Below are 24220 nucleotides of genomic sequence, written 5' to 3'. Positions count from 1 at the left end.
CCCACCCACCAGATGAGGGATTGGGGGGCCTTGCAGGCCAGGCAAACCCAGTGCATGCCGGGGGGAGGGAGAAGCACAGCTGGTCGTGATGTGTTTGCAGGATATCACTTCTGGTCTCACCAGGATGGTGAATTCATCACCAATTCTGTCCTGACTCAGAGCTTTCTTGAGCACCAATTATGTGCTCGATACACTTCAACAAGCACAGTGATGAGCAAATCAGAAAAAGTCCCTTCTTCGTGGAGCTTACATTCCAGAGATGGAGATCGCACAGTTAGACATGTGAATAAGCAATACGATTTTAGATAGTGGTGAGAAAATAAAGCAGGATAGGACCCTAGAGAGAGAGGGCCGGGAGAGGAGGTTCCTCATAAGCTGGTGGTTATGGGAAAAGGGAGAGAAGGTGGAAGCAGCATTTATTTAGAAGGGAAAATCAACTGGGCTTGGTGATTTAGGACATGGCTCTAAAGGAGGTGGGGGAATGAATCACTTTGCATCCAGAGAAAGGCAGATGAGTGACACAGCGGGCTGCCATACTGAGGCATCCATGGAGAGGGTGTAGCAGGTGGATGGAGAGATGGGCAAGGAGCTTAAATGACAGAGACAGGCAGGAGACCAAGTTTAGAGAGTCATAAAGCATACTCTGGGAAGAGAGACATCTCCTCCAGGGAAAAAGGGTAGAGAGAGATGTACAAGTGCTAGGTGAGCCTTGGACACCCGCAAAAAACAGAGAGGTATGCCATGTTCACGAGTGGGAAATTTCAATATACAGATGTCAATTCTCCCCAAATTTAACTATACATTCCAGGGGCTGGCCCTGTGGCCAAGTGGTTAGGTTCACGAGCTCCGCTGCAGGCGGCCCAGGGTTTTGTTGGTTCGAATCCTGGGCGCAGACATGGCACTGCTCATCAAACCACACTGAGGCAGCGTCCCACATGCCACAACTAGAAGGATCCACAACGAAGGATATACAACTATGTACCAGGGGGCTTTGGGGAGAAAAAGGAAAAAAAAAATCTTTAAAAAAAATGTTGTTAACTATACATTCCAATAATGTATTTTGTGGAATTAGGTAAATTGATCCTAAAATTCATATGGAAAAGTAAAAATCTAGGAACAGCCAATGAAAGAAGAAGAACAATGGGTGACCTCCCTCACCTGTTTCAAGACATTATGTAGCTGTAATTAAGCCACTGTGGGGTTGTTCAGGGTTAGACAAAGAAATCAGTGGGACAGATAGAGGGTCCAGAAATGGACCTGTGAGTAGGTAGGATTTTAGTACATGGTAGAGGCAGGCTCATAAATGGTATTAGGGACATTTAGTTTCTTTTTTGGGGAGATGAGGGAGGAAGATTGGCCCTGAGCTAACATCTGTTGTCAATCTTCCTCTTTTTGCTTGAGGAAGATGGGCCCTGAGCTAACACTCATGCCAATCTTCCTCTACTTTGCATGTGGGCCACCGCCACAGCATGGCTTGATGAGTGATGTGGAGCTCCACCCCTGGAATCCAAACCTGCGAACCCTAGGCTACTGAAGCGGAGCATGTGAACTTAACCACTACACCACTGGGCTGGCCCCTGAAATTTGCTTTCCATATGAAAAAATTAAGTTAGGTCACTACCTCACACCATATCCAGAATAAATTATGGATGGGTCAACGCATTACCTGTGCAAATTAAAACCTCACCACTTTTAGCCTCCTTGTGGTGGACGGAAGATGGCTGCACTTCTTTGTCACTGCCCCCATCCAGAGTTGGGGTGTAATTCCCCTCTCCAAAGTCGGCCGGCCCTGCAGCCCCTTGACACAGGCGCAGAAGTGATGCTGCGTGACCTCCCAGGCCAGGTCCTGAGAAACTTCATCCCCTCCACTCCATCCCTTGATACTGCTCTTGGGAGCCCTGCTCCTCCGAGCCGACAGTGCGATGCCCCGGGGAGAGAGGCCTCTGCGTTGGAGGCTCCGGAGCATGGGGAGCTGCGCAGAGGAAAGATGACCACAGGGAGGAGCCTTGACCACCAAACACCTGCAGGAAGACGCCGTTTTGGCTGTTCCGGCTCCCAGAGCCTCCTGTCTTCAAGGCCTCCAGCCCAAGCTCCATGGGAGACCCGGGCAAGCCCTGTAGAACCACGGCTCAGCCCAGTTAGAGAACCTCAGAGATAACTGAATGGTGGTTGCTTTAAGCCACTCCATTTTTTAAAATTGAGGTATAATTGACGAATAAAATTATATATGTTTAAAAGTATAGAACGTGATGATTTGATATATGTATGCACTGTGAAATGATGACAAATCAAGTTGATCAACACGTCATCAACTCACATAGCTGTAATTTTTTTTTTTTTTTTTGGTAAGGATGCTTAAAATCTAGTCTCTGAGGGGGCTGGCCCGGTGGCACAGCGGTTCGCATGTTCAGCTTCTCAGCGTCCCAGGGGTCGCCGGCCCAGATCCTGGGTGCGGACATGGCACTGCTTGGCAAACGCCATGCTGTGGTAGGCATCCCACATATAAAGTAGAGGAAGATGGGCACGGATGTTAGCTCAGGGCCAGGTTTCCTCAGCAAAAAGAGGAGGCCTGGTGGGGCTGGCACCGTGGCTGAGTGGTTAAGTTCGCATGCTCTGCTGCAGGCGGTCCAGTGTTTTGTTGGTTCCAATCCTGGGTGCGGACATGACACTGCTCATCAAACCACGCTGAGGCAGCGTCCCACATATCACAACTAGGAGGACCCACAATGAAGAATATACAACTATGTACCAGGGGGCTTTGGGGAGAAAAAGGGAAAAAATAAAATCTTTTTTTTTTCCGTGTTCATCTTTCTTTTTTTTTTTCTTTTTTTTTATTGAGTTAATGATAGGTTACAATCTTGTGTGATTTCAGTTGTACATTAATGTTTGTCATTCATGTTATAGGTGCACCATTTCACCCTTTGTGCCCACCCCCCACCCCACCTTTCCCCTGGTAGCCACTAATCTGTTCTCTTTGTCCACATTTTTAAATTCCTCGTATGAGTGGAGTCATACAGAGATTATCCTTCTCTAACTGGCTTATTTCACTTAACATAATTCCCTCAAGGTCCATCCATGTTGTTGCAAATGGGATGATTTTGTTCTGTTTTGCAGCTGAGTAGTATTCCATTGTATATGTATGCCACATCTTCTTTATCCAATCATCTGTTGATGGGCACTTAGGTTGCTTCCACGTCTTGGCTATTGTAAATAATGCTGCAGTGAACATTGGGGTGCATAGGACTTTTGGGATTGCTGACTTCAAGCTCTTTGGATAGATACCCAGTAGTGGAATGGCTGGATCGTATGGTAGTTCTATTTTTAATTTTTTGAGGAATCTCCATACTGTTTTCCATAGTGGCTGCACCAGTTTGCATTCCCACCAGCAGTGTATGAGGGTTCCTTTTTCTCCACAACCTCTCCAACATTTGTTACTATTAGATTTAGATATTTTTGTCATTCTAATGGGTGTAAGGTGATATCTTAGTGTAGTTTTGATTTGCATTTCCCTGATGATCAGCGATGATGAGCATCTTTTCATGTGCCTATTGGCCATCAGTATATCTTCTTTGGAGAAATGTCTGTTCATGTCTCCAGCCCATTTTTTGATTGGGTTGTTTGATGTTTTGTTGTTGAGTTGTGAGAGTTCCTTATATATTATGGATATTAAGCCTTTGTCAGATATATGACTTGCAAATATTTTTTCCCAGTTAGTGGGTTGTTTTTTTGTTTCAATCCTGTTTTCATTTGCCTTGAAGAAGCTCTTTAATCTGATGAAGTCCCATTTGTTTATTCTTTCTATTGTTTCCCTTCTCTGAGAAGGCATGGTGTCCAAAAAGACCCTTTTAATACTGATGTCAAAGAGTGTACTGCCTACGTTTTCTTCCAGAAGCCTTATGGTTCCAGGTCTCACCTTTAGGTTTTTAATCCATTTTGAGTTTATTTTGGTGAATGGTGAAAAAGAATGGTCAATTTTCATTCTTTTACATATAAAATCTTTAAAAAAAAAAAAAAAGAGGAGGACTGGCAGTAGTTAGCTCAGGGCTAGTCTTCCTCAAAAAGATAAAAGAAAAATAGTCTCTGGGCAAATGTCATTAGATCCCCAGAACTTACTCATTATAACTGAAGGCTTGTCCCCTTTTCTAAGCTCTCCTCATCTCCCCACCCCCTATGGTGGTTTCTTATGCACAACAGGTGACTGACACGGTCTAATATATTGTTTATAAACTGCTGATAGTTACTGTTTTTTTTTTTTTTGAGGAAGATTGACCCTGAGCTAACATCTGCTGCCAATCCTCCTCTTTTTGCTGAGGAAGACTGGCCCTGAGCTAACATCCATGCCCATCTTCCTCTACTTTATATGTGGGACGCCTACCACAGCATGGCTTGCCAAGTGGTGCCATGTCCGCACCTTGGATCTGAACCAGCGAACCCTGGGCCACTGAAGTGGAACGTGTACGCTTAACCGATGTGCCACCCGGCTGGCCCCAACTGACAGCTACTCTTATGTGTTGAACTGTGGCTCCCCTCCCTAAAGAAAAGATATGTTGATATCCTAACCCCAGAATCTCAGAATGTGCCTTTATTTGGACACTGGCTTGCTGCAGATGCAGTTAGTAAGATGAGGTCATCTGGAGTAGGGCAGGCCCTTCATCCAGGAGGTCCAGTCTCCTTAGGAGAAAAGACAAATTTGGACACGGAGAAGGGCGCACTGAGAGAAGCTGGTCACGTGAGTTCAGAGGGAGAGAGTGCAGCCTCCTGGGGCCACCAGAAGCAGGGAGAGGCCAGCCAGGATGCTCCCCCGAGGCTTCCGGGAGACCGTGATCCTGCTGACATCTTGATCCCAGACTTCCGGCCTCGGGACCGTGAGAGAATAGATGTCTGCCGTCAAAGCCACGCAGTCTGTGTACTTTGTTATGGCATCGAATACAGTGACATGCATGAGAGGAAAATCGCCTTTAAAATGAACCTGAAAGGCACACACCAAACTCAGGAACGGGGTTACCTTAGGTGGAGAAGGGGGACCAGGCAGGCGAAAGGAAGAAAAGGGACACTGAGTTTATTTTTAGTGTCCTATTTCCCTAAACATCATCTGGACTGGAAATCATACAATGGTAACCTTTGTGAGTTCTGGGAAGCGGGACTGCAGGTACTGTCTGTTATATTATTCTCTGTACTTCAAAAATGTTCCAAAACAAGGAACAAAGCTGCAGTCAGAGGAGGGGGACTGAAGGTGCTTGAGAACAGGGAACATGTGAGTGGGAATAACAGAGAACCACCGAGAACCAGGGAACGCGGGCAGGGTGGACCAACGGCGTCCAAGTCAGTAGAGAAGAGTGTCTGTAGAAAGGACTAGAAAGAGGCCCCTGGATTTAGAAACAAGCAAGTCATTAGGGACCTTGAGTAGATGCTTCTCCAGGGAGGCGGGCATGGAAGCCAGATGGCAGGGGCTGCAGGAAAAGGCAAGTGATGCCCAGAGAGGTTGGCCCTGAAAGGAAGGTGAGGAAGAAGAGGGAGCTGGAGGAAGCAGCAGGATTAAACATAAGATTCTTTTTCTCCCTCCAGGTAGGAAGACCTTTTTTTTTTTTTTTTTTTTTGCTGAGGAAGATTCACCCTGAGCTAACATCCAGGCCAATCTTCCTCTATTTTTCAGTATGTGGGCCATCAGCACAGCATGGCCACTAACAGAGTGGTGCAGGTCCACACCTGGGAACTGAACCCCGGCCACCAAAGCAGAGCATGCTGAACTTAACCACTAGGACACCAGGGTTGGCCCTAGGAAGACCTTTTTTTAAAGAAAGGAGGGAAAGGTGACCTCCTACTGGGTTCTTCTTAAACATGTGATGAGCATAGGACCCTCTGCAAAGGAAAATTAGCTTCAGACAAGTTATTCCAGACCACTGGCATTTGCTTTGGGGGCCCAGAAAATCCTGGGCATTGGTGTAGTGATGGGGTTCAGGGCAGGCCGCCCCAAGATGCGCCACAGTGGTACGTGGATTATTTCGAGCTGAAGACAATAAAGGCTGAGACGCAGCAAAAACATTCGACCTTCCCCAGCAACTGCCTAAAAGAAATTTAAAATAAATTTTGGGAACAGGCTGTCACCATAGATAACTCTGGGCTCCAGCAGACTGGGGGGATCCTTGATAAGCTCACTCTCATCAAAGTTCTATTTACCAAACATTTGCTTTTCCATTGCCATGAGGGTTGCCTTCCTCCCCTTTGAAGCCCCAAACTTGTCTGCAGCTGAAGATGCTTAAACAGGCAGCTTCGGCCAGCTGGCTGAGTTACTCAGTGTCCCCTGAGTTTCTCCCGTGTATGCATGCTATTAAAGTTTGATTTTCTCCGCTGACCTGCCTCTTTAATTATTTGACCAGCCATAAGAAGCTTAAGGAAAAGGTGGGGGGGAATCCTCCCGCTTCCCCCACAGTAGCTTTGCAACTGCCAGCGCGGTCACCCACACTGTCTCGCTCTCCCCCAACCACCCAGGAGCTCGCAGGATCCAGTGGGTGATTTGTAGCTGAAGAAACAGTCAGGCCTGAACCTTCACACGCTCCCTGTCTAGGTCACAGTCCCGGCTTCACCTGGGGAGGGGGGCTCTCCTTCCCCCCGGCTCAGAGTCTCTCCCACCACAGGCACTTTCTGCTGGCTGCTCCACCTGCACAAAGGGGACAATTTAGACCTACTCGCAACCTTGCAGCAAGGCTTAGTTTGTTTATCAAAACCTATTCATCACCACCCTCTGGGGCAGGAACGAAATCTCAGTCCGATGCCCAGGGCCTGTGCCCTAAGGTGCATGCAACAGGCAGTCAACACAGGATGCCTGAAGTTCTGTTCCGGAGAGGGCGCCCAGAGCACAGAGGGAACAGCATTCGTCTGCCAGGGAGCCTCCCAGCCCGAGTGTTCGTTCCGCGAGGCCCCAGGTCGCTGGGCCCCAGGAGCTCTGCAGCCTGAGATGCCTTCGCCCCTCCACCCCCGGAGCCTCCAGGGCCCTTCCGTGAGCGGCCGTCCCCTTCTCCTTGGACAGGGAGCCCAGAGGACACACAGTGGTCTCGGCAAACAGCGCCCGCGGGGTTCTACATCAGCATTCCTCCAAAATAAATACACGCTGAATAGTTTGGAGGCATTTCAAGGTTTACTCTACGAAGAAAGGAAGGAGGAAAGATAGCAGTCGTCGCAACTGCCAAAGCCAAATTTTCGCTCCCAAGTTGAAACGGCGACGACTGTCCGCCGTTCAGATACAAAATAGCATAAGCGGTTTCTTGCAAAACTGAACAGTATCCCGGGACGGCGCGGTCAGCGCCCCGCCGCCGCCTGCTCTGCTCCCCCGCTTTCTAAGCACCAACAGCGTCCCGGGAGGCTTTTCACAGAGGCTCGTTTAAGGCGAACGTTGTATAACGACCTTGACTACTGGCCACATTTGCTCCCACGCAGATGAGGACAGGGACACAGCTGGCAAGGCGCTGTGGACGGGACTGGCCAGGTGCCCGCGGCTCTGGGGTCACCAGCGCCCCCGGGCCCGGGCAGCGCTCCGGGCTGCAAGCCTGCGGTCTGGGCCGCGCATACCAGGCCCCGGGGGTGGCAGGGGGCGTGGGCAGGTGGAACCGCCGCCCGCGACTTTCCTTCTCGCCTCCAGCCGCCCCGGGCGCGGCGCTCCGCCCGGGCCCGCATCCTCCCGGCCGCTCCGGGAGAGGAGCTCCGGCTCTTGCGCCAGCGCCGAGCCCGCGGGGGAGCGGGGCGGGCCGGGGCGGGGCCGGCGTTCCGGAGGGCCGGGAGGCGGGGGGAGGGCCGGGGGGCGGGGGGCGGGCCGGAGGAGGGCCGGGGCGGGGCCGGGGGCGCCTTGGGCCCGGCGCGGACCGCCGCGGGCAGGACACCCGAGGTGGGCGCCGGGCTGGGTGCCCCGCTCCTGCCCCGGCGGGGACGCGCGCTTCCTCTTCCACGCGCCGGGGCGTCCGGACGGGAGGGTCCCGGCGGGTCTCCGCAAGTTCGGGTCCCTGCGAGTCTGGGTCTCCGCGAGTGCCGGGTCCCCGCGAGTCTGGGTCTCCGCGAGTCCCGGGTCCCAGCGGTCTCGGGGGCTGCGGCCGGTTGCTCCGATTGCGCCGGGGACACACAGACCGGACAGGCGCGGGGAGCAGGAGGGGGGCATCCAGCGGGAAGATGAGGAAGCCCGACGGGAAGATTGTGCTTTTGGGGGACATGAACGTGGGCAAGACGTCGCTGCTTCAGAGGTACATGGAGCGGCGCTTCCCCGACACGGTCAGCACGGTGGGCGGCGCCTTCTACCTGAAGCAGTGGCGCTCCTACAACATCTCCATCTGGGACACCGCAGGTGAGGGCCAGCGTCTCCGGGGCCCACGCTGTCCTGGGGCTCCGCAGGGACGGGGGTGGGTGAGGGAAGCGAGGGCTTCCAGCCTGAGAGAAGCGTCCCAGGGCAGGGTCTCCCAGGATAGGGCCCCTCACCCCGGGTAAGGCCCCCCCCCCAGGGCAGAGTCTCCAAGTCAGGGTCCCCCAAGGCACGATTCCCTCAGAGTAGGGGGTCCCCCAGGGCCGGTGTCCAGCGGCGCACAGGGCCCTCATATGGCTGGCGACCCCGGGTAGGACATCAGGCTGAGGCCATAGTGTACGACCACCCCTGGCCACCCTCTGTTCCCACTTGTTCTCCGTCGCTGATCAGCCACTCAGTGCTTCTTAGTGACACTCCGGGTGACTCTTGGAAAGCACCACTGGCTCCAAGGAGAAGCTCCTGGTGTCCTGTGTCCCCATGACGGTGCTTGGCTCCAGAGCCCACGGCCCTGCGCTGCGCCCGCTGATGTAACCAGAGGCATTTAAGTCGCCTCAGGGACAGGGTCTCCTCCAGGGGAGAGCAAAGCTGTGTAATCACCCCTTCTTCACAAAAGAGGAAACTGAGGCACTGCAGGGCCTACTCGGCAAAGTAGGAAACAACTCAAGGCTGCCCCCTGTCAGTCCTGAGCGTATCTGCATTTTCCGGCTTCTTGATGGTCGGCTTGATCTCCGCTGATGTGTTATGGGGGTTAGAAGTGATTTTCTGTAGAAGCATTCTTAAGATAAGTAAGGAATTACTTTAATGTGTGTAGTATTTCTAAATTTTCAAAAGTACAGCCCCCAGGGCATCTTGATTCAAGCTTTCAGTTTCGAAATTACACTGGTGTTTATAGTGTTACAGTAGAAAAGGTTTCCTTCCCCATGAACATGAATGAGACACTGAGTGAATAAAGAAACTGTAAACGGTATGGCAGGTTTTCCGTGAGCATGACTTTTTAGAAGGCTGAAACACTGTCTGATTTTTTTTATGTCAGTGCTTTAAAAAGTGATACACATCCCCAAAGGTCCTGTCCAGAATTTTTAAGTTGCCAATCTGGGCACGCCAGACTGCCAAAGAAGCGAGATAATAACGAATTCCCTACGTAGAATGAAGTGAAGGAGGTCACCCACCCTCGTCCCTCCTGCTTTCTTCACTGCTGACTTTTTCACTGTGGAGGTTCACGGCTTGTCTAACTCACTTGCAGTCAGGCTGTGAAAACAGCGTCTCCTAGGTACAAACGTGCCTTCTCTGCTCTTTTCCCAGCTCCAGGTGCACAGGGCGGCTCCTCTAGGACCCTTTCCTTGAGCTGACTCCCCAGCACCAAGCACTAGCTAGCGATGCAGTGCACGCTCTGGAAGTCAGATCAAGTGAACACGACTTGTCCGCCCGTTTGGTACAAGGCTGGCCTTTGGCCCCTTTGGTTGTCTGACTGGACTTCACTGCTGTCCTTGGTTCACAAGACAAGAAGGTGGGATGGGCGATGGGGGACCCAAACACAGAGCCCGGAAGTGGCGGCCATCAGAAGCTGCTGTTTACCATGCAGTGTGTGTTTCTGGAACAAGAGCCGAGCTTTGGTTGAGAGCTGGCATCCCCAGCAGGGAGGGTATGATGTGGCAGTGTAACTTGGACTGGCCACTTTTTTCTGCAGTGACAAAGATGCGAAGCAGCCAGAGTCTTGATGGCCAGATGATTTTGTAGTGCAGCCGACGAGATGTGTTAGATACCCTGCCCGGCTCCAGGTGCCGCGAGTGTGCGTGCCCTCAGGCTCTCTCCAGGCCCTGTCCCCACGTGCTCACCTCCTGTGTACACACACTCAGGGGGACCGAGGCTGAGTCAACAGTGCCGCAGGCCACCTCTGTGCCTGGCTCCCTGGGGACGGTGGGCTGTGGGTGACTGGAGGGAAAAGACAGGTATGAATAGGCACCTTTTCCGTAATCCTTGCTGGAAATTCAACACTTGAACTTTTAGGGCGTCTTACTTTTGTCCTCCTTTCGTCTTGCTCTTAAACTTTCTTTCCATTCCACAGGCGTTGTTTTCTAAGTTGTGTGCACGTTAATTTTCCTAACGGGCGGGAGGATGAGGACCGGCTAGAGGATGGGGTCGTCTCTGGTCACACGACGTGGGTGGGGTGGGCGTGTGCTGTGGAGGCTGTTAGGATGTTTAATAGTGACAGCGACAGTGAAGGGGCAGAGTTTCTGTTTTGCTGCTGGCGTGTCCTTTCAAAAACCAAAGCTTGGGGCCGGCCCCGTGGCCGAGTGGCTAAGTTTGCGCGCTCCACTGCAGCGGCCCAGGGTTTCACTGGTTCGGATCCTGGGCGCAGACATGGCACTGCTCCTCAGGCCACATTGAGGCGGCGTCCCACATCCCACAACCAGAAGGACCTGCAACTAAAATACACAACTATGTGCTGGGGGGGAGTGGGGTTTGGGGAGATAAAGCAGAAAAATAAAGAAGACTGGCAACAGTTGTTAGCTCAGGTGCCCATCTTTAAAAAAAAAAAAAACAAAGCTCCTGGCTTGACGCCTGCGGGGCAGAGTGGTGGGTGGAGCTGGAGAGAGGGGACAAGGTCTGCCTGGTAGGTTAAAAGTAGGTTACTGTATGCGGTTGACACGCATCCTTCAAAGGGAGGGAGGACAGTTTGCGTGTTAGGGATGGGGACCTGGAGGCAGGTGGAAGGTGAGCGGGATTCAGACTTCTCTGTCCAGGTGCATGCGTGTCCCTCCACCATGCCTTTGTGGCTCAGGCCCTCGCCTAGTGGGGCAGAGGGATGGGGGGTGGTCCCCATAGGTGGTTTGGTAAGTCCCGGAAGCAAAAGGAGGTTGCTGAGATGAGATGGCCCCACAGAGCTTACCAGCCTCCCCTCTGCCGGTCCTTCGGGCGGCCGGAGGCGTCCCGCATGCCGGGCGCTTGTTCAGGCCTCTGTTCTACAGCTGTGAACGAGCAAGCCGGAGTCACCGTCCCGGGGCTTTAAGCTCCAGAGGCAGCGGAGAGCCAGAGGTGACAAGTGACATCGTCTCATGTCTGATGATTGTTTTGAAGAAAAGTCAGCAGTTCGATAAGACGGTGACCACTGTGCCCAAATAGACCCCCCCAGAGCCCTGGGAGGCTGGATGCCCCCCTTGATTACCCTTCCTTCCTCAGGGTGCAGCCCCCGGATCTGTCCCAGGAAGGCTGTCCCTGACACCACACCCCCTCTCCTCAGCTTCCAGCACGGTGTTCCTCATTTCCATCTGCGCTCTTGCCAGGAGCGCCCTGAAGGTCCTTGTCCACCTGTGGTCCTCGTGCTGACTTTGGCTCTGAGATGACACAGGCTTGCTCTTCCACCTCCGTGCTTCCTTCCGGGCCCTCACCGCAGAGCTGTGGACATCCCTGTTTCTCCCAGCAGTCTGTTCAAGGCCGTCTGGGCTCCTTCTATCACGTGTCTCGAGTTCTCCCAGCCTCTGCCCGTTGCCCCATTCCAAAGCCGCTTCCACATTCGTTACAGCAGCATCCCGCTCCCGGGGCCAGAATCTGCGTTAGTTTCTTCCTGCGCCGTAGCAAATTTCCATGAACGCAGAGGCTTAAACACACACAGGTCAGAAGTCCCCAAGGAGTCTCCCTGGGCTGAATCCAGCGTCGGCCGCGCTGCGCTCTCTTCTGGAGGCGCCGGGGACAACCTGCTTCCTTGCCTTCTCCTGCTTCTGGAGCCTGCCCGCATCCCTCAGCTTCTTCATCTTCCATCTTCAAAGCCGGCGGTGGCCGCTTGAGTCTTTCTTTCATCGTGTCACTGGGACCCTGACTCTCATGCCCTCTTCTCCCGATTTGAGGACCCCTGTGATTACACTGGCCGTCCTGACAATCCAGGATGGTCTCCCTGTGTTATGGTCGCTGGTTAGTGGTCTGAACCTGTCTGCACCCTTCGTGCCCCCTTGCCACGTAACAGAACACACCCACAGGCTCCAGGAATTAGGGTGGCTGTGGGGGGCATCGTTCTGCCCACCACAGCCACTGACCACCTGTGTGATTTTGTGGCTGTGCCACCTCCCTCCACCTCATTTGCCTCATCCATAAAATGGGGACAATTGTGGCACCCATGTAGCACGTCGTTGTTAGGAATTGTTGAGTTAATATCGGCAAAGTGCACTTAGCAACACCTGGCAGGAGGCAGCGTGGTGTTCCTGTTTGCTCGATGGACAGTCATCTCCTGGCTCTGGCTGCGTACGACCAGCCACCAGCAAGCACGTCACAGAGGGACGAGAGAGGCCTGAGCTGCCCCCAGAGGTCGTCCTGCAATAAATGGAGAGAGCCAAGAGAGGGGGGATTCAGAGAACTTGGGTTAAGATCTTTCTCTTGAACGACTTCAGTGCAACCCAGGAGAGGATGCCGGAGTTCCCAGTTATGAGATCGTGGTGTCTGGAGGAGGGAGAATGTAGTTGCTCATGCTGTGAAGTTAGCTAAGAGGTCTTGGCTGTCTGTGGCTGAACCGAGGGCTAAGGGCCTGTGAGCAGCTGTGCCGTCCCTGGGGGAGCATCTCTGAAGGATGGGGTGGCACACAAGTGAAGATGCCAGATGAGATGGACCGTCCATCTGAGGACCATAAGCCCCACATTGCTCTCCTCTCACTCCGCACAGAAGCCACAGCCCCTGGCCCCGCACTCAGGCAGCTGCTCCTTGATCCAGGGATGGCAGGGACGCTGTGTCCGAAGTGAAGTTAGTTCATGTTGGAACAGGTGGGAGGCTGCGACCGAGCCTGGAGAGTGAGTGGCTCTCTTTGATGGGGACTGCAGAGTTGCTGGTGGCCGATACTTTGGGCTGGCCTGGGAGATGGCACGTTTCAAAGCCTTGAGAGATTGGTGCAGAAGTGGGTAGACAGCCCGAGCAAAATGTGGGCCAGTGGATGGGGGGCTGGGTTTTAGCTGGCTCTTCTGTTATCCTCAGTGGTTACTGAGGTCCTGATATGGCGACCCCCAGCCCGGCAATTGCTATTTGCACGACAGGAGAGCATCTGGTGGATCACATCCCCTTTGTGTAGATCAGGGCCCGCACTGGTCGTTGCAGGTCGCTGTAAATAAAGTTTTATTGACACACAGCCGTGCTCAGCATTTCCACACTGTCTGTGGCTGCCTTCACATTTGGCCAGAGATGATCACATATTGGGGTATACGGGGTAAATATTCAGGTTCAAAACTGATTTGCCAACAACTAAAGCAGCCTGACTTCTGGCCTATCACACACACGCTATACATCTGCTTAACCATTAAAGTAAATTTTAGGATGCACTCTCTCAAGATCAGAAGGCAGACTTCCCCGCCTGCACCCTGTTGGTGACGCCCAGATTAGTCCCTTTCCCGACATCAGGGTCCTGTTGACCTGCTAATTTGCAACTGAACACCTCTGAGACTTTGACGAATGTGTATCTGTGAGTGTTTAATGTATGCTCTTTGTTCTAAGAATGGTGTGAGACGTGAAAACCATGCTTCTCCAGAACCTTCTGTCCTGGAAAGGCCTTCCTGGGTTACAATCCTCACTCTGGCTCAAGTAAACTCCCCTTCTCCCTCCCGTCCGGACAATGGTTGTTGATTATTTTGCGCTGACAGTTTGCAGCAGCAGAGCTGAGTTGTTGCGACAGAGACCACGTAGCACAGAAGACAAAGGACTTACTGTCCAGCTCTCTGTGGACACAGTTTGCTGACCCCTGGTTGAGGTCAAGTAAAGGGGAAAGTGCTTCCCTAAATGTCCTTTCTGTCGTTGCAGAAACTCCCCCAAGAGTTTAGCACTTGGTGGCCAAGGGACCCATGACTCACTTAAACTCATCGGGCGGTCTCAAGTTCTCCTGCGTCCACTCTGAGCTGGACGGGGTGAGGGCGGGGCCTGCACGGAGACTGCAGGAGCTCCTGCTGAAAATTCTTAGTTTAGGCTTGGGATCTGGAAGCTAAGCCTGCAAAGCCTGTGTTAGGAGGGCCCACATCTTTGTAGGTGGGCCCACGTCTTTGTAAGTATGCGTCTACATCTTTGTAGGTGGGTCCACATCTTTGTAGGTGGGTCCACAGTTTGTAGGTGTGTGTCCACATCTTTGTAGGTGGGTCTACTTTTTATTGCTACTGAAAACTTTGAATGGGTGCTCTCTGGGTGTAAGGCCTCATTTGCAGAAAGCCTCTGCTTTTCTTGATCAGAAACAGTGGCCTGAATGTGAATGTGGGTGTTAGGATAGGTGGGAGAAAATCGACTGTTCTGGGTTCAGCAGGCAGACAAAGCGGCACTGTACTAAGAGATTTCAGAGAACAAAGGATGCCTGTGAGCAGCTGCACGTGCTGGGAGGTCAGCCCAGGGTCCTCCTGGAGGGGGCGCCCAGCATTCTGGGGGTGGAAAGAGGTATTTAAGGCCCACTAGTTGGAGTTGATTCAGGGGAATTTTTTTTTGAGGGTGATTAGCCCTGAGCTAACATCTGTTACCAATCCTTCTCTTTTTGCTGAGGAAGACTGGCCCTGAGCTAACATCCGTGGCCATCTTCCTCTACTTTATACTTGGGACGCCTACCACAGCATGGCTTGACAAGTGAGGTGTAGGTCCACACCTGGGATCCAAACCGGCAAACCCTGGGCCGCTGAAGTGGAATGTGCCAACTTAACCACTGCGCCACTGGGCTGGCCCCCAATTCAGGAGAATTTAAGTAACGAACGTCAACCGTATTCTTTAATGCATACCTGAATCATATTTAATGTCTGGGAGATAATTCCAGGCCTTGTTATCTGTAAGTTGGCAGGAGAAATAGAAACTTTATGATTCCAAGTCAAACTTGCCTCTCTTGCTCCATTGAGAGTTCACACAACTTCTCTCTCTGTGAAAAAGAAATTTCACACACACATGCACCTGTGTACATACTCAGAAGTTTAAATGCCTGTTTATTCTTAGAGTGACGGCTTCATCACTGTGACGACACCTTTCCATGGTCCCACGGTCCTGTGCCCTCTGGCCTCGGCAGGTTCCAGCATCCATTTCTCCCCAGGGGCCCAGACTCCTGTCTCTTCCACACATCGCTGAGGGTGTTTTTCTCTTGGCCCCCTGGATCCAGTCAACGTGGCTGCTCAAAGCCCCTCCCAGCCTTCCTGGATTATCTTTCCTCTCCTCCTCCTGTTGGCCGGGACAGGTGCCTTAGAGCTGCCCCGGAGCGCCCTGTGTAATTCATCATGTGCGCCGTCTTCCTTCTGTTCTCGCCTTCACTTAAGGCTTCCCTTTCTCTGGGAGTGTCTCCTCTCCTGGTGATGCCCAGCTCAAATTTATCCCATCTTTTGATGTCACTTATTTCATGAAGCACTCCTTGGTCATCATAGCAGAGGGAATTCCTGCTACCTCCACACTCTGCAACACGGTGACCTGGGGTCCCTTATTGTGTTCTACCTTCTATCTATTTTTGTTGCTTGTTTGTCTTTCATCTGATTTACAAACTCTTGGAGGGAAGATAAGGTTTGATTCATTTTTATGTTCGCCGTAGAATATAGCATTTTACGCTACAGTATTTTTTAAACTAAATTTTTGCTGAATGAAATTGTTGAAAGCAATGGGAAAAATTTGGAGAAGCTGAAATTAGTGGTTTTATTTTCTTAACGATGTATTGACTCTGAATGATAAAATTAGTATAAAAATATCATTGTCATGAGCCCTATAATGCTGCTAAAAATAGGCCAGTGTGTGCCTGGCAAGGAAATACTTGTCTGTGGCATTCATTATATATGTCCTTAAAACAACTCTTTAGGAACTCTCATCTCTTTTGACTTGGATTTCATTAAAAATCTATTTAGAGATGAAGAGTAACACACCAGGACTTTGCTTTGGAGAAGATGGAGCAGACGTACTTTTCCCTGTTCTTCCCATAAATTACAGCAAAAAACTTTGGATGTTAGATATAAAACAAACATAAGAAGACTCTGAAATGTGGAGAAAAGGCAGACATGCTGGGACCTTGGGATGCAAAGAATGACACAGAGTGAGCTCTCTGGGTGTTCTTTTTGCCTCACGTGTCCCAGACTCAGAGCTGGAGAAGCCAGAAATTTAGAAATGCCGGAGGGCACAGGCAAAACAAGAAACAAAGCCTGCTCTCTCACCAAAGGACCAGGAAAGAGGAGGCCTAGCGGCACAGAAACTTGTAGACAGTAACTGCTGTACTGCAGCCAAACACACAGAAAAAACAGGGGCCACACCACCCCCACCAGCACAGCCGAGGGGGAGCCAGGGCTTCCACAGCCCGGCTGTAATGGGGCGTCCACTAGGATGCACTCCATCCTAGTGGACTACAGCACCACTAGGGTGCTGTCAGGGAAGGCTGAGAGGGAGCCAGGCTCTCATCCCCACTTCACGGTGCCAGTGGAGGCCACATGGGGAGCTTGGACATCTGCCTCCACCTGCCAGGAGAGAGGCAGTGCCCACCTGGTCCCCTCAGCCCCTCCGAGATGGTGTCAGATGAGCCAGCTAAAATGGAAGGTTTAAGTAAGATCTGGAGTCTCATAACACAATACGAAATGCCCAGATTTCAGTCAAAAATCCCTCGTCATACAGAAACCAGGAAAATCTCAAACTGGATCAAAGAGACAATCAATGATGCCAGCACTGAGCTGACAGATGTTAGGGTTATCTGACAGAGACTTGAAAGCTGCTGTCCTAAGAATGCTTTGATGAGCAGTTACAAACACACTTAAAAAATAGAGAGACTCAGCAAAAATAGATTAAAGAAGATCCAAATGCAAATTTCTGAACTGGAAAACACAATAACCAAAATAAAAGGCTCAGTGGATGGACTTGCCAGCTGAATAGAGGGGAGGGAGGAAGGAACCCGGGAACTGGGAGAGAGAACAATAGACATTGCCCAGTTAGAAGTACAGAGAGAAAATAGATGGGACGAAAATGAACAGAGCCTCAGGGACCTGTGGACCGAAGATATAACGCTGTATCGTCTGAGTCCTGGGAAGAGAAGAGGATGAGTGGGGCTGACAAAGTGCTAGCAGGAATCATGGCTGAAAACTCCCCAGATTCTGCAACAGACATAAACCTGCAGATTCCAGAAGCTGAAAGAACTCCAAAGAGGATAAACTCAAAGAAATCCATGCCAAGACACATCATAACTAAACTCAGGAAACTAAAGACAAGGGAAAAATCTTGAAAGCAGCCAGAGGGAAAAATCAGAATGACAGCAGATGTCTCCTCAGAAACCATGGAGGTCAGAAGGAAGTGGCATGCCTTTCAAGTGCAGAAAGCAAAGATGAAGAATGTTGATATAGAATTGTCGTTCATCTCCAGTCCCGAAAAGTGACTCTGTCAAGACTTGCTTCTGTTATAGACGTCACAACGTTGACTCGTGGGGCATCCAGGTTGCTGACTCACAGCCCCCACTGTCCTGGAGGCCCCTGCTTGTACAAGTAGCAGGATTTATCTTAGCCTCCTGGGTGCCAGACATCATGCTTAGTGCCCTCTGGGCCTTGGCTTGTTTATTTCTTACAACTCCTTTGTGTGGTTGGTATTTTTATCACCTCCCTTTGGCAGACCAGGAAGCTAAGGCCCAGAGAGGCCACAGAACTTGTTCAGGTGCGCTGGATGCTGAGGAGCCCAGATCTGAGGGTGGCTTTCTCTCAAAGGCTGTGGTTTCCTTTCCACCCTCCCAACACTCAGCCAGTGTGGCCAGGCACTTCCCTTTGGTGGCCTCCATGGGCAGAGCACTTTCTCAGACACTCTGCCGTTTGAACACCAAACTCGGAGATGAGATTAAGATGGAGACTGGCTCTTTCATGCCTGGACAGTCAAACCCCACATCAAACAGAAACAGAACAAACCGAACAGTACCCCAGGTGGCTGACAAGAACACAGACCTGCCCACCTTGCCCCCCAGCCTTCGTGAGAATGGACTGGGGCGGGACTGAATTGTGAACAATTTTAGATGACAATTGATTGGCATTGAGATGTACAACTTTTGATTTAAATGGCCTACGTTAGAAGAATTTGCAGTTGATCAGTCTGATTTCTCATCTGCCCTTTTTTTAAAATTTTTTTTTTTTTGGGGAAGATTAGCCCTGACTAACTACTGCCAATCTTCCTCATTTTGCTAAGGAAGACTGGCCCTGAGCTAACATCCATGCCTATCTTCCTCTACTTTATATGTGGGATGCCTCCCACAGCATGGCTTGCCAAGCAGTGCCATATCCGTGCCCGGGATCCGAACCAGCGAACCTGGGCCACCAAAGTGGAATGTGCTCACTTTAACCACTGTGCTACCAGGCCGGCCCCTCATCTGCTTTTTGAAAGAGGGTAAGGTGTGGGGAGCTCACCGTTTTCCTCAGTTCCCGATATTCCTTCTACTCCCCACTATTGAATACCGACTTTTGTTTCCACAACGCCCAAACCCAGGCCTCTGAAAGTTCCCTGTGCTGGAGAACAGGCCTGGCTGACATGAGCAGCAACGGGCCTGGAGTTCTCAGCCTAGGTTGCAAGTGTGTGGGGTGCCACTGTGTGTCTCCAAGGCCAGTCACGTGGGCTCAGTGGGATGCCATCACTTTTCTAGAGCAGATTGGGAAGGAAATGTTTGTTTGGTTTTGTTTTTTTTGGTAGAGTAACATAAGGCCTTTTCTTTCTCAGATGCTCCTATGTTTATTTGAGGAACTCCTGCTTCAGATGGGAGTGCCCCTCAGGAAGGGTGGGGTAAGAGCAGGGGGTGGGGAGGGCCTGGGCAGCCTCCTCGTGGCTGGAACCTCACCAGTCCACACAGCCCTTCAGGCTGCCACGGTCTTTGTTCCTCTTCCCCCAACCTCTGTAACAGTTGTGTGTGTCCTTTGTTATAATGACTCGGTTTTCGCTTAAAAGAAGATGCCTTCGTCTCGCCTTCTTTGGGACGTAGGCCCTTGGAGCTGCTTTCAGCAACGTTGTGAGCACTTGGAAGAGGTGTTGAGACGGCCTGTTTCAAGGCTGCTCTGAGGAATCGTGGACCTTCCTCGGAGCCCTGAGCTCTTTCAGCTTGGAAGCCCTGTAGCGGCTGGGCTGCGTGTTTCTGACTTACGACTCTCAGCGAACTTCTTTCTTAGTCTTTGTTGTGGCCTTTCTGTCCTCAAACAAACGAGCAAACAAAATGTATATATTACTGGGGAACATGGAAAACATGGGAAAGTTGCCATAAGTTTGTTTTTTCCATTATTTTTTAAAATTAGGGGTGCACATATTATACATTTTGGCCAAGTGCTTAATGACTGAGTGTTAAATTGTTAGAATTTTATTGAAAATCCTAAGCCATGAAAAGTTTCCAAATTGGGCATTTCTTTTTGTTCTCAATACGCATTTATTTTTTGTCAAACATATGCTAAAAACTAATTTAAATATATGTTAGCAATTTCATTAGTTTAGGAAATCTATAACATCTTTACAATTCTTTTTTTTTAATTTGAGTTCATAATAGTTTACATCAATGTGAGATTTCAGTTGTACATTACTTCTTGTCTGTCACCACATAAGTGCTCCCCTTCACCCCCTGCGCCCACCCCCCACCCCCCTTCCCCTGGTAACCACTGAACTGTTTTCTTTGTCCATGTGTTTGTTTATCTTCCGCATGTGAATGAAATCATCTGGTGTTTGTTTTCCTCAGACTGGCTTATTTCACTTAGCATAATTCCCTTCAGGTCCTTCCATGTTGTTGCAAATGGGATGCATTTGTCTTTGTTTCTGGCTGAGTAGTATTCCATTGTCCATATATACCACATCTTCTTTATCCAGTCATCAGTCGATGGGCGCTTGGGTGGCTTGCATGTCTTGGCTATTGTGAATAATGCTGCAATGAACATAGGGGTGCATATGTTACTTTGGATTGTTGCTTTCAAGTTGTTTGGGTAGATACCCAGTAGTGGAATAGCTGGGTCATATGGTATTTCTATTTTTAGTTTTTTGAGGAATCTCTATACTGTTTTCCATCCAAACTGGCTGCACCAGTTTGCATTCCCACCAGCAGTGTATGAGGGTTCCCTTTTCTCCACACCCTCTCCAACATTTGTTATTTTTAGTCTTAGTGATTATAGCCATTCTGACAGGTGTAAGATGGTATCTTGGTGTAGTTTTGATTTGCATTTCCCTGATGATTAGTGATGTTGAACATCTTTTCATGTGCTTATTGGCCAACTGTATATCTTCTTCGGAAAAATCTCTGTTCATATCCACTGCCCATCCAAATAGGGCATTTTCTTGAAAGACGTGTGGCGTAAGTGGAATTAAATAAGTAAAAATGAAATCTTGCTCTTGAAGATGGTTCTATGTACTGTGAGTGCCAGGGCATCAAATACACTCAAAGATTAGAATTATAGTATTATCTATTATTCTCCCTTGAATTAAAAGTTTAAAAAACATTCGTTGGATCCAAAGAACTCAACCTTCTAACTAAAGTTGCCTAGCTAATGCACTCGTCTTTATTTTTGTCTTCTGCCGATCTATTCCCATATTTATCTTTTTGAAAATTCTTAATTTTATTATTAACAGCTTCCACAGGCATCCAGAGTTCTTGTGGTAGATAAACACTTACACCTAGTATAAGAAGCTTTTTTGTTCCAGGTTACACCAGAAATGCTTACCTGTATTTGAAAGCACGTGTTCAGAGATGGAGAATAAACTGAATGGTACGCTTATCACACTGTTTGTGCAGACTGATCAGCTAGCACACAGGCTGTGGCCTCACACGTCCTTCAGGGATCCCCCCAAAACCGGCCATCATCTCTACAGCCTCCCCAAGATCCGGCTCCATCGCAGATTTTGGCCAATTAGTAGCTGATGTTAACATAGCACTGACGATACACCAGGCTGTTTTCAACTCTGTATGTATTTAACTCACATAATCCTCACTAGGGCCCTGGGAGGGACCGAGGTCAGGTCCTGTGTAAGTTTACACAAGCTGGGCAGCAGCTGAGTGCTCTGGGCTAGGCCAGCTGCCCCGGGGCTTATGGACTTAGTCACCAAGCCGTGCCGTGTCCTTCACAGCAGTGACATCTACTCTAAGGAGAGAGTGCATGGGCAAGAATGCTCTGTGTACAATACACAGCGTGGTGAGTACGGATCATGGTACATCCTGTTGGTGCCCCGACCTGCAGAAGCACTGCTGTATGCACAGGTGGAGGGTTACAAATGCCCCTGCCTTCGGGCGGTCTCACAACCAACAAGATCAGTGTACCAAAATGCCTGGTCGCTCAGTGCCTTCCCCATGCACAGTTATATGACTTTCTACCCGCGTCTTCGTGTCTGAGAGGTGCCTTCTCATTTGTACAGAGCCAGCTCATTTAGTATGTTGTTCGACTTACCCTTAAGACGGGTCCCGGAGCCGTCCCTTCCCCTGGGCTCGCTGCCCTCTTTCTGGATGACCTCCTTAGAGAAGGCGCCCTGGAGCGCTCAGACAGCGCCATGGGCCCGGCAGCCTCATTTGGTGGCGGTCCAGGTTCTGATGCACCCGAGTCCTGGAGAGGGAAGAGCACCTTCCGGGCTTTGTGGTGCAGAAGCTCAGCCTGTCCTGTGCACACTCCAGGTCGGTCGAAGCCTGCGTGCTAGGAAGCTGCCCGTGCTGGGTCTCGGCACGCTTCAGAGCCCCGCAAAGACCATGAGCAGCCTGCAAGTCGCTGTGTCCTTGATAAACGCTGGTGTTTCTACTCAGAAGTGGAAGGCTCAGGTGTGACTGTGGGTCCTATGGAAAGCCGTAGTCTGGTGCATGTCTTCAAATGTCTTGTGCCACGTCAAGAGAAAGATTCAGAGCTGCCACCCTTCACTCATGGCGGCGTTTGGGAATCAGTAGTTTTTCTTGATGAATCAATTGGGGTGCTTTATTTTATTTTTGAGGAAGATTGGCCCTGAGCTAACGTCTGCCACCAATCCTCCTCTTTTTGCTGAGGAAGACTGGTCCTGAGCTAACATCCATGCCCATCCTTCTCTACTTTATATGTGGGGCGCCTAACACAGCATGGCTTGATGAGCGGTGCATAGGTCCACACCCGGGATCTGAACTGGTGAACCCCCGGCCAAAGCGGAATGTGCAAACTTAACCGCTGTGTCACTGGGCTGGCCCTTGGGGTACTTTTTTATAAGGATTATTCTTTCCGTCTCTGAGTCTCAGTTACCTCATCTTAAAATTGTAGCAAACCTTATTTACTGGGTTAATTATGATGCTTATACCAGATGGTAGCTGAGAAAGGGCCTTGCCCGCCTCACAGCCTCTTAGCACATAATGGATGTGGTCTTCTTCCTCGGAGCTCAGAATACCTGCCTGCAACTGTAAAGGGGAGGAGGGTTAAGTGGCTAGGCTTTTCTTGTGCCTGTCTTGTGGGTTTCCTCTGATTTGCTGAGGAGTAACTTAGACTTCTCGTCAAGTATGATGTGGGTTCCTCGTTTAGTTGCAGTCTGCGTAGTTCCAGCTTCCAGGCGAGGACCAGGCGACTCCCCGTTTCTGCCCTCAGATTTGGGATTACAGAACTCAGAAGTGAAGTGGGAACACTGTTTCCAAAGTCAAGGTATTGTAATCTCTAATTGCTTAAAAATGAAGAATGCTGGGTATAAAGGGGCCCTTCACTTAGCATTGAAGGGTGTATTATAGTCTCTTATTGTCCCCTTTTCACATGTCGTCTTGTCCTTCTTTTTTGGGGCGGGGGTTTTTTACTATCTCCTGATTTTTGCGCTGCCTCATTTTTTTGTGCTCCTCCATGCTCCAAGGTGCCTTGTGGGGCCACCTCGGTTACCGCCCCAGCACAGTGACCTCCGCGTTCGTTCTAGTTTTAGCGTCGTCAGCGCACAAGCAAGTCCTCAGTAAGTGTGATCCGTGTGTTCATTCATTCAGTCAACGCCTCCCACACGTCAGACACTGTGCCCAGCTCGGGGAACAGTGTGAACAAAGCCCACAGCCTTTCCTGCTGGGGTCTGAGTCGGTGTGGAGACTGGCGACAGACAGAGCAGGCATAATACGCTTGTCGTAAGCTCAGTGAGGAAAGGCTCGGAGGTCACAGGACAGTGGGCCTCTCCTTTGGATTGGAGGGTGTGCGGTGGGTCATTTTTCCTTGTGGAAAAAACAGCTTTGCCTCCATTTGCACATCCCTTCATCGTTCTTTGTGTTTTTCTACCTGCATTCCTCTTATCCTCCATACACTCTGCTGTTCCTGCCGTATACTCATGCGTCCGTGCCTTCTTGATGTCCTTGAACCGATTATGACATCTGTCTGGCTCCCTCATTAAATGAGCTAAATAGGATCTTTAATGTATTTATTCTTCGTATCTGTTTAAGAGTCGCGATTTTGCCCTTTCTTGGACATTGTCTTTTAATACGTTTCAGGGTGGAGTTGCTTAGACAAGCGCTTGTCCAAATCCGTCCCCGTTCTCACAGAATTCGGAGGCCCTCCACCGCCGTTAAGCCCTTATTGTTGGGCAGTTCCTCACCCGGGGGCATGCACACCACTGTCAGTGTGACGAGCTGCTGGCTTCTCGGGGATCCTTGAGCGGCTGCGTGAGTGCGCGTGGCCTCTGCTTCAAGATCCGTAAAGGATGTGCGCTAATAGAGGGGAGGATGAAGTGGAATTGAGTGTGTGTACATGAAGATGTGCGTGCATGTTGATGAGTATGCATGCGTGTACGTGTGTGCACCTGTGTGTGTGTGTGCACGCACATGTAGCTTGACTCTGCCCAGCACTTGAAGTCCAGTCTCAGTCAGGGTGGGCTCTGACGGCAGTTCCTAAAGAGACCGCTCGCCGACTTGGTTAGAAGAGTCAGATTCAGTTGACCCAAGAGGACTGGTGAGGACACCGAGCCCAGGACACCTGCGTCAAGAACCAGGCGCAGAGAAAGCAGTTCTTTCTTTCTAACTGGCAGCTTGTCCCCCAAATGAGAAGTCAGAGTGAATGGAGGACGTTTTCAACACTTTCTAAGTTGCCGCCA

The 24220-nt window shown here is 50.5% G+C and overlaps 1 protein-coding gene across 1 annotated transcript in view; it reads left to right on the top strand.

Moving 5' to 3' along the window:
- The first annotated feature begins 7815 nt into the window (after window positions 1-7815).
- The window catches only part of RAB20 (RAB20, member RAS oncogene family), a 34888-nt gene continuing 18483 nt past the window's right edge, over window positions 7816-24220 (top strand). The window contains exon 1 of the mRNA XM_023621827.2: window positions 7816-8329. Coding sequence (XP_023477595.1) covers window positions 8158-8329 — 172 coding nt within the window. The 5' untranslated portion in view covers window positions 7816-8157. The remainder of the gene's footprint in view (window positions 8330-24220) is intronic.

Source organism: Equus caballus, chromosome 17 (assembly GCF_041296265.1).
Source record: "Equus caballus isolate H_3958 breed thoroughbred chromosome 17, TB-T2T, whole genome shotgun sequence".
Taxonomy (NCBI): domain Eukaryota; kingdom Metazoa; phylum Chordata; class Mammalia; order Perissodactyla; family Equidae; genus Equus; species Equus caballus.
Note: the sequence above shows the minus strand (reverse complement) of the source record. Positions and strands in the feature narration are given on the sequence as shown.